Here is a 15,577-nt window from a genome sequence, read left to right as displayed (position 1 = left end):
GGCATAGCTTAAAACTATTCTTGGCATTTATTGATCTTCATCAGCCAGCAATTCCACGGCAGAAACAATTTATGGGCTAAGCTGTATAAATGCTCTACCAATTTAACTTACATAATGTTTCTTCAGAGTCTTGATCAAAGTAAGACCTTGATTAGCAGAGTGGGCTAAGAAGAATGACAGGCTGGCAATGCAAATCACCACTGTAAGTGGCGTGAAGCAGAGCTGCATTCTTAGGACCCCCACCTCCCACCCTGGAACTCAGAGCCTAACCACCTGAGTCCGCTTTAGAGACACCAGACCTAGGAGCTCCTGCCACAGGGAGTGCAAGGACCACTTTGAAACCTTTGTGGTTAATTCCCATCAGAGCTTCAGGATCAGTGAAAAACCCTCTCTCCTACCTACGCCATCCATCAGGTTTTCACCAAGAACTCAAAGCTGAAAACCCCAGAGCTTCCTCTTGCACTTAAATTCTAAGGTTTCCTTAGTTGGGGGAAATTCTTCCCCTTAAAACCCAGTAATCAGGAAGCTTTCTCTGTAAAGGACCACAGAGCAAATATTTTTAGGCTTTGAGGGTCATATGGTCTCTTTCACACGCAACCACTTACCTTTGCCATTATAGCACAAAAACAGTCATGAAAAACAAATATGCATGCTATGTTCCAACAAAACTTCATTATGGACACTGAAATTTGAATTTAAAACAATTATCATATATCACAAAATTCTAGAAAACAATTCTTGGCTTGCAGGCCCTACAAAAATAGACAGTAGACCTATGTGGCCTGTGGGCTGCCAGTCTGCCCACCCCTGCTTAAATGTTTAATTATTGTTTCGATCTGTTAACAGCTTTTTGTCTTTCTGATCCAGTGCTTGATCATATTAGTAGCAAAATATAATTTTTCTTCCTAATTTGCTAGCTTTCAGCCTCTGTTCCTCCTTTCCACCTTCTGGTAATAAAACCCCTCTTTTCATTTGGGGTAGGCTCCCCCCAACAAGTGTTTCTGCTAGGTTGTCAACCAACAAGTCCCATCTATCCTGCCACAGAGTAGGTTATAATCCCAGGTGGACAACCAGACCACGCTAGTCCCTGGAACAAGTGATTGGCCCAAAAGTGGGCGGGCACTAGCAGCACAGCCAATCAGTGATTCAGGCCTACAGGACAGTGGGCAGAGCTCTTTCTCTGGAACAGAACACTAAGGACTGAGGTCCCTGCTGCCCCCAATGAAAAGCCTCAGACTGTAAAGAAGGCCCACACCACGAGTAATGCTGAGAGGTAACAGGGTCCTGAGGCTGTCTTTTCAACCCCATATTCATCCTTGCTTTCTAACAGGTGACCCACACTAATACATTCTTTTGATTAAGTAATCTTGCACTGGATTTCTGACACAACCAAAGAATCCTAATTATATCACATCAAATTCTATTTGAAAGTTGGCAGGGTAGCAGCGATTCATGCATAAAAAAAATAGGGATCCCTGGGTGGCGCAGCGGTTTGGCACCTGCCTTTGGCCGGGGGCGCGATCCTGGAGACCCGGGATCGAATCCCACATCGGGCTCCCGGTGCATGGAGCCTGCTTCTCCCTCTGCCTGTGTCTCTGCCTCTCTCTCTCTCTCTGTAACTATCATAAATAAATAAATTTTTTAAAAAAATGACACTGGCTGTGTTCCACCATCCTGTATTTCGAGACGTTTTTCCCCTGTTAGACTCCAAGCTCCTGGAGGACACAATGCATTTCTGAGCCATCTTTATGGCCTCTGGAGTGATTCACTTAGTACCTTGTAATTAGAGGTATTCTATGAATATTATACAAATACTACTTTCTTTGCATCAAGGAAGCCAACAGTGAGGAGAAGGGCAAATCAACATGGAGGAACATGTGCACATACATACCCATGATTATACCAAAAAATGTTACCCAGAGATTCCAGACAAAACTAATACCGACTCTCTGATCAGCGGCCCACAAACTACATACACCAGGCTAAGCCACACAGTCTGCTTTGCCCTTTGAACACTCGGGGGAATAGAATATAATGTCTACACAAAAGCAAGACAGACTGGCAGAGGACTTCAACTACTCCTTGATCTCCATCTGTTCTTTCCAATTGATTAAGTTCTTCTTTGCAGCTTATCTTCCAACTCAGGCAAGAGTGGAAGGCAAAGCATCCTGTGATGGGAACTATCCCTTTGGGCAACAGGGACTGCCCTGAGGCCAGCAAGACCCCCACAAGACCCCACATGACTGACCCCAAAAACAATGATCCACCTGACCTGACCTGGACTACCCACGTGCATGTACCCATCGACCTTTGTCCCACATTTTCCTTAAAAACCTCCAAGTGAAAAAAAAAAAAAACCTCCAAGTGTTTTCAGCCTTCTGGAGACACTAGTCTGCTACCTTCTCAGTGTTGGCCTCACTGAAACAAATTCCTTTCTTGTTTCACCACCAGTCTTCTCTCTGCCTTTGGATTGTCCATGGCCAGTGGTCAAACCTAGTATGTGTGGTACCCCCGGAGCCAGGTGCTCTTGCACCCTTGTCCACCGCTACAGGATCACAGCAGAAGGGTTCCCTGCAAACAAAGTCCAGAACAGCAGGCCATCACCTCAGACAGTGGGAATATGAGCCGTACTAGTCAGGCCCATGAAGTCCTGCTCTACAGCCGCAAAGACAGATCCCTTCAGGAATGAGGCTGAGAACCTGGTTCGCACCCAGCATGGACAGACACATCAGAGATATATGAAAGCTAGCCATATGCATGCCCAAAGCAGGGTATCTCACTAGGGCCAACGGTCCTTCAACTTACCTGGTCGACTAAAAATAAGTGAATACTTTCAAGAGACTATTACCTAGGTGGAAAAACACAGTACTTAAATGGCACCTAGATGTGGTCTCCCCCCAACTACCATTATGGCTCTTCCTCTCACAGAAAGTCATTTGTGAGTTCAGGTGTGCCTAGTGTTATATCACCAACATTATTCCCACACCCACCATGAGGCTAAGAAGGCCTCACTGCCCCAGCAGCAGCACCCCAGGGGTAGCTAGCTGAGGAACGAGGACAACTGCTTTTCTGCTTACACAACCCAATCTCCCAACCAGAGAGGCCCTGGTTCCTGCCCTACTCAAGTGTGGGAGTCTAGCTTTTTAAAAAATTCTCTCAACTTTTCCAGGATCTCAAAACACTTAGGCATTTTGAGATACTTAAACCAGCATCTGGCAATCACAAAAACCTACTGATTGATCTGTTAAGCAACAGTAACACAGATTGTCCATGATGTTGGTCAAGCACTATTTTAAGCGCTTGTAGGCATTGTCTCAATCCTCATAGCCCTGGAGGTAGACTATTCCTCCTGAGGCTTGGACAAGTTAAATAACTTGCCCAAGGTTACACATTCAGTAGCACAGTCAGAATTCAAACCCTGAACTTTTGTCACCAGGACAGAGTGAGAAAACTGGCTGAAATATTTTCTAGCTGCTCCCAAAGAGACAGAACCTATCCCTCTACATTTTTAGTCCTGACTGGATCATGTGACTTTTTTTTTTTTTTTTTTTAAAGCCAACAGGACATTAACCTGATGGGAACAGAGGTTTAAATGGTGGTTTAGTAGTAGGGTTACTCCTCTCTTATTACTGAAACCCCAAGACCATCATGGGAAGAAGCCAGGGAGTTTGTGTCTCAGAGGATGAGTGAAAACATGAGGAAAGAGGTCCAACCAGCCCACAAAATTACAGAGAGTAAATCACTACTGGTTTATTGTGGGTTTTTTTTTTCTCTAATTTTTACTTAATAAGATATTTACTTGAGAGAGCGAGAGCAGGTGGAGGGGCAGAGAGAGAGAGAATCTCAAGCGGATTCCACACTGAGCACAGGGGCCTGATGTGGGGCTTGATCTCACAACCCATGAAATCATAACCTGAACTGAAACCAAGAGTTGGATGCTCAACAGATTGAGCCCCCAGGTACCCCACGACACTGCCGTTTTTAAACTACTAAGGGTTGGGCTGGTTTATTCCACAGTGAAAACTCATTGAAATAACCACTAAGCTTTCAACCAGGAAATCAATTATCAGCAAGTAGAAATAAAGAAAAATGTACAGCCAAGAAAAAGCCTCCGCAGGTTTCCCCATTTCACCTCAAGGACATAATGAGAAGAAACAGAGTTTAAATTTCATCAGGAAAGAATATATTTAGACCAGAGGAAAAACTTACTGGCAGCAAGGAGCCTCACTATCCCATCATCACCCTAACCCAGGTTTCTGGGAATCATCCACTCATTGTTCTTCTTGCTCAGGAATCGCGTTGTGCAAGAATACCATTCCACAGCCCAGGCCTCACAGTGAATTCTTTCAGGGCTTCTGGAGAAGATGCATGACAGCAGGAGTCTGAAAAGTGGAGCAGTTAGGCCAAGCTGCCTGCTGCAGACACTGCTCATTGGAGCAGAAGTCCTAGTGACTTCCCCTTCTTGGCTGGGCAAAGAATGAACTCTCCACCAAAGATAACTGTCCAGAGACCCATCTGGCTCACAAAGCAACTCTTCTTGCCAAAGAGCAGTAACTGCAGAGCCAAAAAAGAAATTCCTGAGAAAGTGGGGGCAGCATCAGGCAGAAGGAAAAAGCAAGTTGGTTATTCCAGGAATGAGCTGCAAGTTTCCTCTCTTTGGAACAGAAATAAAGTTAGAGCTCTCCATCAAAAACCCAGTGCACGGTACAGGGAAGGCAGTGGGGAGAGAAAAACTCAGACCTAGATCAATGACTGTTAGAGGCAGGAGACACTGTTGGATTCCTGTGTGTTCTGACACCTGTTAATCACACATCCACCCATTTAACAACCCTTTGAGGGGCAAGCTATTCTCTGTTATACTAGAGTCGGGATACAGAGATGAATGTGATGTGTCCCCTGACTTGAAGAAACTCACAAACTGGTGAAAGAAAAACAAACTCTCAGCTAGGGTTTCCATATCTGTAAAATAGGCAAAACAAACCTATCACAAGGTTGCTGTGACCAATAAATGAGAAAAGTAGCTAAAGCACATAATACAGTACTTGGTACATAACAGGCCCTCAATAAATACTCATTATTTATTACAGTAAGAAAGGGATGGACACTGTGCCAAAGGAATACAGACGCAAAGCACTTAATTTGCTCTGGGAGGGGGCTGGTTCATGGGAACACTTCTTGGAAGAGACGTCTGAACTAAACAGTAACATTATTACTATAGTAACAACATAACTAAGCCAAACAGTAACATTATTTATTAATGATTTATGGGAAGCAGCCCTTTAAATCCTCACAAATATACAAAATATGCGTATAATTTGCAATTGCTGCCCTTTGGCATGAACTCTCCTCATTTAACGGATGAATAAATAACTCAAGAGTTTATATTCCCTGTATGTAAGAGAGTTAAGACTTGAACTTTAACTGACAGATTCCCAAGCCTTGGGGCTATACCTTAAAAAGATGAGCAGACTTAGCCTAGAAAAGGTAGGAATATGAGGGACGCGGTAGGGTTGGGAAGTAAACATTCCCAGGAAAGGCAGTAATAAGAGCAAAAGGGAGCAGCACACAAAGGTACAGCTGATCAAAGAAATTCATCCTCACTGGGTCTCAATTTCTTCGTACATAAAGGCAGAAGGAAGGCAATTCACCTTTGTTAGGCCCCTCTTTACGCAAACCATTTTGCTAATTGTTTTCCTTATGTAATGTCCTCAATCCTCACAGCAACCTTGAAGTAGGCAAGAGGATTCTATTTTATAGATGATACACCGGCTTTCCTCCACCAAATCCTTCTACAACACTCACTGGTCAGTCCCTCATGGATTCTGCTAAGTGAGAATTATGTCCTTTGCAGCCCTCGAACATAGCCCCTTGCTCAAGAAATGTTCATCTCTCCCCCCCTTTCAGCTATTCCTATTTCCTAGAAATAAGTACAATAAAATATTCTATCCAGGAACTCAGAGGTCTTTAAAAAAAAAAAAAAAATCAAGGTCTATATACTACTAGAAAACTGCTCCCCCACACCAGTGATACTGTACCTCCTTATTGACACTTTTCTTGTCACTAGAAAAAGGACAAAATAGTAGCTAGTGTAGTTATAAAGTAGAAAGCTTTCTACGATTTTGCATTTTAAGTGTGTAGTTTGATGCGTTTTTGAATAAAGCATACAATGGTAAACCCACCACCAAAATCAGGATTTAATATTTTGATTACTCCAGAAAGTTCCCTCATATCCCTTTGAGGGCGATCCCCACTCCAGTCCCCTGACACCTTCAGGCAACCACTAATCTACTTTATTACTATGTTACTGTGGATTAATTACATCTGTCCTAGGGATCCCTGGGTGGCGCAGCGGTTTGGCGCCTGCCTTTGGCCCAGGGCGCGATCCTGGAGACCCAGGATCGAATCCCACATCGGGCTCCTGGTGCATGGAGCCTGCTTCTCCCTCTGCCTGTGTCTCTGCCTCTCTCTCTCTCTCTGCGACTATCATAAAAAAAAAAAAAAAATTACATCTGTCCTAGATATTCATATACATGGAATCCTACCCTTATGTGTTCTTTTGCATAGAGTTTCTTTTACTCTGCATGTTTTTGAGATTCGTCCAAGTTGTATCAATAGTTTACTCATTTTTATTGTTGAGCTTCATTCTGTTGTTTAAATCTATCAAGATTTGTTTATTCACTAATCTAGTGACCAATATTTTGTTGGTCTTAGTTTGGGGCTATTGTGAATAAAGATGCTATGAACATTTGTGCACAAGTCTCTATGTGGACAAATGTATTCATTTCTCTTAAGTCAATAGTGAGACATGGGGCTAAGGGATTTGTTGTATGGTTTAATTTTAAAAGACTCTACAAAACTCTCTTTCAAAGTGCTTGTCCCTTTCCCTGGTTGCTTTTAAGAAACTTGCTTTATCACTGTTTTTAACAACTTCACTTTTTGAGGAGGGTGTTTGCTTTTTGGTTTGGTTTTTTTTGTTTGTTTGTTTTTTACAGTTTTATTAGTATATCATTTTCTCTCTCTTTTTTTAAAGATTTATTTATTTATTGGAGAGAAAGAGAGAAAACAAGCCCGAGGGGCAGGGAGAGAGAGAGAGGGAACCTCAAGCAGACTACCTGCTGAGTGCAGAGCTTGAGATGGGGCTTGATCCCACTCATGACCCAGAGATCATGACCTGAGCTGAAACCAAAAATCGGACATTCAACCGACTGAGCTACCCAGGCGCCCCTATTGGTATGTGATTTTTAAATAATAAACCCCATATACTTGAAGTGTATCATTTGATGAACATATATATGTTATCATCACCACAATCAAAATTATCACACCCAAATTCTCCTTGTCCCCCTCTGTAATCCTTCCCTCCTCCTTCTCTCATTCCCCAAGCAGCCACTCATTTGTATTTCATCACTACAGATCAGTGTGTAATTTCTAGAATTATATAAATGGAATCACATGATATATGCTCTTTTTTGTCTGTTACATTTTTCATGTATCAATGGTTTATTCTTTTTATTGCTGAATAATATCCTAGTGTATGGATGTACCACAATTTGTTTAACCATTCAACTATTGATAGATGTTTGGGTTATTTTTAGTTTTGGGTTATTACAAATAAAACCACCCTGACCAGTCATGTACAGGGCCTGAATGGACATACGCTTTCATTTCTTTAGAGAAAATCCTGAGTGAAATGGCTGAACATAGAGTAGGCACATACTTAACATTTTAGAAACAGAGGAGCTGTTTTCCAGCATGCTTGTACCATTTCACATTTCTGCCTACAGTGTCTGAGAGTTCAGTTGGTCTGTATCCTCAATAACACATGGGTAGTCTCTAGACATTCCAGTAGGTTGTGAAGGGGTATCTCACTGCGAACTAAATTTACATCTCCATAATGACAAATGATGTTCAGTATCTTTTCACGTGCTTATATGCTATCCATGTATCTTCATTAGTACGACATCTGTTCAAAGGTTTACCCATTTCTCTAATTGGGTTGTTTATCTTTTTATTGTTAAATTTTAAGAGGTCTTTATATAATTTAGACAATGCCACTAGACAGATACAGGTTTTGCTTTTGCCAATAATTTCTTAGTCTGCGGCTTGCCTCTTTGTTTCTGTATCTTTTGAAAAGCAATGTTTTTAATTTAGATAAAGTTCAATTTATTGATTTTTCCTTTATACTTCTCCATGCCTTTTGTGTCCCATTTAAAAACACTTTGCTAAAACAGAGGTCATTAAGATAGTCTATGTTTTCTTTCAGATGTTTTATAGTTTTAATTCATACAGTTAGACCTATGATCCACTGAGAGTTCATTTTTCTTTATGATGTGAGATAAGCGTGAGGGTTCATTTTTGTACATAAGAATATACAACTGTTCCAGCAACATTTACTGGCAAGATTATTGTTCCTTTATCGAACTACCTCAGAATCTTTGTCAAAACTCAACTGACTACATATGTACATGTCTATTTCTGAATCCTTCCATTTTATTCGATCTGTTATGTTTAGCTTCACACCAACACAACACTACTATCACAGCTTTATAATAAATCTGGAAATCAGGTAGTCTAAGTGCCCCAATTTCGTTCTTCTTCTTCAAAGCCATTTTGGCGGTTCTAGGTCCTTTGCATTTCCACATACATTTTGTATATAATTTATGAATTCTACAATAAAGTTTACTGGGATGTTCAACAGGATGGCTTTCAATCTACAGATCAATTAAAGCAAAACTGACACTTCAACAACCCTGATAGTGGTGGTAGCTGCATAACAACATGAATGTATTTACTGCCAGAAACGTATGCTTAAAAATGGTTTAAAATTATAAATTTTATGTTATGCACATTTTATAGTGTTTGAAAAACCAATTCCAATTTTAGAATTTATCACCTAATCTACAGTAGCTGGCCAGCCGATTCCATCAGCCCTCCTCACTCCTCCTCAGCTCTCCCTCCTTACACTTGTCACCATTAGCACCCCACAGCTGAAGAGACATAGTCCACAGCACTGTGTTTCCCTCTTTTCTGTCTTCTGGCTTATCTTTTTTTTTTTTTCTAATAAACTTTACTGAGGTGTAATTTATATACCATAACATATAGACACTTTAGCAGAAGGTTTGATGTTTGATAAATTCATGCATGCATCTACCACCACGATTAAGATACAACATTTCCACCACCCCCAAAGTACCCTTGCATGCTGCTGTTAATTTCTCCTCAGACCCTCAGGCAACCACTGATGTACTTTCTATCACTACGGATCTGTTGTTGCTTTCTCTATAATTTTATATAAATAGAAATAGTTTGTACCTTTTTAAGATTTTATTTGTTTATTTGAGAGCAAGACAAGGGAGAGAGCAAGAGTGGGGAGAGGGGCAGAGGGACAAGCAGATTCCTTGCTGTGAGCACAGAGCTCGATGTGGAGGCTCAATGCGAGGCTTGATCCCAGAGAATCAACCCTGAGATTCTCTGAGAATCATGACCTGAGCTGAAGTCAGATGCTTAACCAACTGAGCCACCCAGGCACCCCTAGTTTGTACTGTTTTGTATCAGGTTGTTCTCATCCAGTATAAATGTTTTTTGAGGTTCAGCATCAGTAGCCTTTTTCTTTTCGTTGATGAATAATATTCTATTATATGGATATACCGTAATTTGCTTATCTCTTTGCCAGTTGAAGAACACTTTGGTTTTTTCTACTATGTATGCTTTAGATATCTGTATAGGAGTCTGTATGGACATGTTTTTTCATTTATCTTGGGTAAATATCTAAGAGTGCTCATATGGTAAGTGTATAGATACTTTTATTAAAAGAAATCAGTTTCTTTTATAGTCAAACTCACATTCAGTCAGTCAGTCATGGCCTTGAGCCTATGTACTATCTAGTCCAGTAGACAGATGGTGACACTGGTGGATAGGTAACTAAGCTCCCACTTGGGCTTACTGGGTGACTGCCTGTCAAAGCTTTAGATAACAAGTGTAAGCCAGGCCAAAACAAGAGTGGGACTTGCCCTAGCCATCAAACTAAATAAATAGTGAGAGTCTTGGAGAGTCTGGCTGGTTCAGTCAGTAGAACATGCAACTCTTCATCTCAGGATCATGAGTTCAAGCCCCATGTTGGACATAAAGCTTACTTCAAAGCTAAACAACTAACTAGTTAAAGACTTGTTATAAAAATTAAAAATACTATTCAATGGTTTTTACACCAAAACAGAACACAAAAGATACAACAATTTTTCGATTTCATCTACAATTCACAATATAACTAGCAAGAAACTTCTCACCTCTGTGCATAATCTTGTGCTTCTCCCTCAGGTATGTCAGACCTTTTATTACCTAGAGGAAAGACAATGTCAAAAGATGGGAAACTAGAAGTGGTGGTGGTTAGTCAGCCTCTATATTTTAAAATGATCTAGAAAATATTTCACCTAACATCACAAATTTGCCTTTTTCCCTTATTTTTAACTTGTATTATCAAGAAACCATATTTTCACATGGCATATAGTTATTTTTAAGCAGCATTGATTATTGCAAGTTTAGACAACTTTAAAAACCCCTGTGCTTGAATTTGGACTTTTTCCTAAAGCTGTGATATAAAAAGAGGCTTTCTCATGCCACAAATGGGAATTCCTTTGGACACCCTGTCCTATTTCTGTAGATGCAGATTTTAATATAGAGAAAGTCACTTTCCTAGTTCTGAAAAGAGAGAAAGAAACAATATTATATCTAGAATCTAGACAGGGAAAATTCCAGTGAGAAAACCCTATTTTTCTTACAAACTTTCCCTTGATTGACTTACTATCTTCCTCCCTTGTCCATTTCCTGCCAACTCATTAACTTCTCAATGAGAAGACTTGGAAGAAAAATTGTACAATATACTCACAGCGATGCTAACTTTTCCTAGAATTTGTTCAGGAATTCTTCCAGCTTTCTTCAGGACTTGATCCAAGGAACCCCCATCCTAAGAAAAATAATACCATCCCACTTAGTGACAGCATCTCAAACTATTCTTTCAAGTATTAAACTTCAGCAGAGGAGTGGATCCCCCATGTGGCAAATCTCCCTGGAAGGGAACCCTTTGATTTGTTCCAGACCTCAAAAGATAGAAATGCAAAATACTGTGCAAGGGATCAAATAACCGAAAACTCAAATCGTATAGATAATCATTAAGTGAACTACCAATTCAGGGATCAAAAGAACCCTGTTGGGGCTTCCGGCTGGCTCAGCCGGTGGAATGTGACTCTTGGTCTCAGAGCTGTGTGTTTGAGCCTCACGTTGGGTGCAGAGATTACTTAAAAATAAAACGTTAAAAGCAAAGGTTTGCACTGAACTGACAGAACAGTATATGGTTAGGACCAGAGGTTCTAGAGGCAAACTGTCTAAACTCGCATAGCACCAACTGGGACCATCAAGGAAACTGGGACCATGTTACTTACAATTTGAAAAATGGTGATATTTTAAGGCTACTATAATAATCATAGGCTATTATAAGTATTAAATAAGCTAATACATATAAAGCACTCAGAAGAACTCTAGCCCATACTAAGTGCTCGATAAATGTTAGCCATTTTATCACCAGCATATAAGTCACAACTTGTATTTGGTATTATCCGAAAAAAAAAAATCATAGTTAAATAAAATCAAAAGAAAAAGTCACAGAAAGCAATAATTTGTTCCACAAATCCTACCAAGTGTCATGAACTGTGTTAGTTTCTATGGAGGACAGAGATATAAAAAAAGACCTAGTTTCCATCCTCAATAAATGTACAGGCACCTGGATGGCTCAATTGGATAAGCATCTGCCTTTGGCTCAGGTCATGATCCTAGGGTCCTGGGATTGGGCCTGGAGTTGGACTCCCTGCTCAAAAGAGTCTGTTTCTCCCTCTCCCTCTGCCCTCCCCAACCTGTGCTCTCACTCTCTTTCAAATAAATAAAATCCTTAAAAAAAAAAAAAAAAGTACAAACAAGTAGGGTAAATATATAATTCCTAATATAACAAAACAGAATAAATTCTTAAGAAAAGTGTTACACACGCAGAAGAGAGAAGTAATACTGACTTCACTTTAGAAAATGCTATTTGTTGGCTAAAATTAACAATTCAGGAAACAACAGATATTGGTGAGGATGTGAAGAAAGGGGAACCCCCTTACACTGCTGGTGGAAATGTAAACTGGAGCAGCCACTCTGGAAAACAGTACAGAGGTTCCTCAAAAAGTTAAATAGAGTTACCCTATGAACCCATCAGCATACTCTAAGGTATTTATCTAAAGGACACAAAGTGATTGGAAGGGGCACCTACACCCAATGTTTATAGCAGTAATGTCCACAATAGCCAAAACATAGAAAGAGCCCAGATGTCCACTGACAGAGGAATGGATAAAGAAGATGTGATGTGTATATGTTATATATACACAATGGAATATTACTTAGCCATCAAAAATAATGAAATCTTGCCATTTGCAATGATGTGGATAAAACTAGAGGGTATTATACAAAGTGAAATAAGTCAGAGAAAAACAAAAATATTATTTCATTCATGTGGAATTTAAGAAACAAAACTGATAAACATAGAAGGGAAGGAAAAATAAATCAAGACCGAAACAGCGAGACAAACCATGAGAGACTCTTAACTACAGGGAACAAACAGATGGCTGCTAGAGGGGTGGGGGGTGCGAGGATGGGGTTCCTGAGTGATGGACATTAAGGAGGGAACGTGATGGAGTGAGCACTGGGTGTGATATGCAATTGACGAATCTAAACTCTACCTCTGAAACTAGTAATATGCTATATGTTAATTAAATTGAATTTAAATTTTAAAATTTTTAAGGAAAAAAAAAAAAAAGAGGGCAACCTGGGTGGCTCAGCGGTTTAGCGCTCCCTTCAGCCCAGGGCATGATCCTGGAGACCCAGGATCGAGTCCCACGTCAGGTTCCCTGCATGGAGCCTGCTTCTCCCTCTGCCTGTGTCTCTGCCTCTCTGGAATAAATAAATAAAATCAAGAAGAAAAGAAAGAAGAAAGAAGAAAGAAGAAAGAAAGAAGAAAGAAAGAAGAAAGAAAGAAGAAAGAAAAAAAGAAGAAAGAAGAAAGAAGAAAGAAGAAAGAAGAAAAAAGAAAGAAGAAAGAAGAAAGAAGAAGGAGGAGGAGGAGGAGGAGGAGGAGGACAAGGAGGAGGAGGAGGAGGAGGACAAGGAGGAGGACAAGGAGGAGGACAAGGAGGAGGACAAGGAGGAGGACAAGGAGGAGGACAAGGAGGAGGACAAGGAGGAGGACAAGGAGGAGGACAAGGAGGAGGACAAGGAGGAGAAGAAGAAAATGGCATTTGAGGGGTACCTGGGTGGCTCAGTCTGTTAAGGGTCCAATTCCTGTTTTTGGCTCAGGTCACATGATCCCATAGGTCATAAGATCAAGCCCCGCATGGCTCTCCACACTTACAAGATGTCTGCCTGAGATTCTGTTCCTTTGCCCCTTCCCCCCATCAATAAATAAAATCTTAAAAAAAAAAAAAAAAAAAAAGATGGAATTTGAGTTACAGTCTTTTTTAAAGAATGATTTCTGTACCTGGAATGGGGGAACCATGGGGTGGCAGGAGGGCAGGGGTAAAGAGTAAGAAAGAACAAGTTATTTCAATTAGATCAAAAGCAGAAAAGCATCAAACTGTTTAGTCCTCCTGGGATGACGTGTGTTTTACTTCACCATGGGTGCATGAAGAAATGTAGAGATGGGTCAGGCCAAGAACCACCACCTGCGGCCCAGTCACAGCACCCCACCAAAGAATCAAGACTTGCCTTTGTGATGGAGACAGAAGGCAAGGAATCCAGGCTGCCTGCTTTCAGTGAAAACCACAGCAGCTGAAGGAAAGGGCAGGGAGAGTGTGAAGGAGCTGATCAGCAGGAGGTGATACAGGCCAACCCTGGGCTGAGGCAGTGGAAAGGGAGAATGAGAGACAGGACTCACATGGGGTGTGAAGTCAGTCTCTCTCGGGCTCACATGCCAGGGCCTTCCCATTCATGGATTCTACACTGCAACCTAAGATCGTGAAGAAAAGCTTCACTCAGGGAACCCTGATGTAGTGAAGCAGGCCAGGTTCATACCCCTATGGTTTCAAGTGCTGCCAATTATCAGCCATAATTTAAAATCACCCGCAGAAGTAGAGACAATTCCTGCAAACTCAGACTGATTTTTAGATTTATTGATTTTGAGAAAGAGAGACAGCACACAAGCACTTGTGAGGGGGGCAAGTGGGACAAGAGGTAGAGGCAGAGGGAGATAGAGAGAGAAACCTAAGCAGACTCCCTGCTGAGTGCAGATCCTGACTCAGGGCTTCATCTCAATGACCCTCAGATCACAACCTGGGCTGAAATCAAGAGTCGATGCTCAACCGACTATGCCACTCAAGTGCCCTGTTTCTTTGTTCAAAGATTTACCTATTTATTTTAAGAGAGAGAGAGAGAGAATCAGACTGATCATCTCATCTATGCTGAGCACTTACCAATGTTACCCATCATTTATTAATCACCCCTATGAAAGGCATAGCAATGTGTGAGAAACTAGGGATAGAAAAAACTATAAATACAGAAAAAAGGGCACCTGGATGGCTCAGTGATTGAGCCTCTGCCTTTGGTCCTAAGATCAAGTCCCACATCGGGCTCCCTGCAGGGAGTCTGCCTCTCTGTGTCTCTCATGAATAAATAAAATCTTAAAAAAACAAAAACAAAAACACTCTGCTCAGGGAGTCAGAATATTCAGTGAGGCCAGGCACCTTAAATCCTCCTCTGAAACAAGGTAGGAAATAGCTGAATAAGGAGAACAGAGATCACTACAGGTACTCAGAGGAGGAGGAAGTGATTCCTGGACAGCTAAGGGAAAAGCTGGCAGCAGGAGGGACGTGGACACTGTCTGTGTGAGGTGGCAAGATGTGGCCAAGCAGAGAGACATCTCTGTAAGCTCCCTGCCTCCAAAACCACCCAGCCTCAATGACATAGTCAGGGAGCATAAGGTCACAGAACAAGGCACAGCATGATAAACAAAATGACAGAACATAGTCCCACTTTGGTAGACATAAAAATATGTTTGTGTTCACACACAAAACCAGAACATCCAAAATGTTACCAACGGTTATTTCTAGTCTAGGCTGTAAGATGATGAGAGGTTTCTGTTGCATGATAGTTTCTTTGTGTTTTTCTATTGTTTGTAAGTTTTCCACATGATAAATGTTTTACCTTTTTAAATTATTGAACTCCTTTACGAGAGTGGGGAATTAAACCTACAAATCAATTAATAGTACTAAGTGTCCAGTTTGTGAAAGGCACTCTAAGATATATAATACTGCTTTCTTTCTAAAGGAGGTGAGAAAATAAGATTCATTCAGGATACAGATCCCTCAATAAATGTCTCCTAAAACAATGCTAAAAATAGATTATGCACTTAAAAATCCTATGCTTATTAAAAGGAGCACTTGAACCAATCACTTTCTGTCACAGTCAACTCTGGATCACAGATGCTGAGGGAAAACAAAGTAGTATACGTTGTGTGTGAATTCACAAATGTACACTAGTATCCCAGAACATAGTGTGTCTT

The 15,577-nt window shown here is 40.9% G+C and overlaps 1 protein-coding gene across 2 annotated transcripts in view; it reads right to left on the bottom strand.

Moving 5' to 3' along the window:
- The window catches only part of MAP2K1 (mitogen-activated protein kinase kinase 1), a 78,359-nt gene that overhangs the window by 18,167 nt on the left and 44,615 nt on the right, over positions 1–15,577 (bottom strand). For both annotated transcript variants that reach the window (XM_072738874.1, XM_072738875.1), the window contains exons 4-5: positions 10,883–10,960; positions 10,284–10,335 (exon numbers count right to left, since the gene is read on the bottom strand). In XM_072738874.1, coding sequence (XP_072594975.1) covers positions 10,284–10,335; positions 10,883–10,960 — 130 coding nt within the window. The remainder of the gene's footprint in view (positions 1–10,283; positions 10,336–10,882; positions 10,961–15,577) is intronic.

The sequence above is a fragment of the Vulpes vulpes genome, chromosome 15, assembly GCF_048418805.1.
Source record: "Vulpes vulpes isolate BD-2025 chromosome 15, VulVul3, whole genome shotgun sequence".
Lineage (NCBI taxonomy): Eukaryota > Metazoa > Chordata > Mammalia > Carnivora > Canidae > Vulpes > Vulpes vulpes.
The sequence above is the reverse complement of the archived record's forward strand: the minus strand, read 5'-3'. Positions and strand labels throughout refer to the sequence as shown.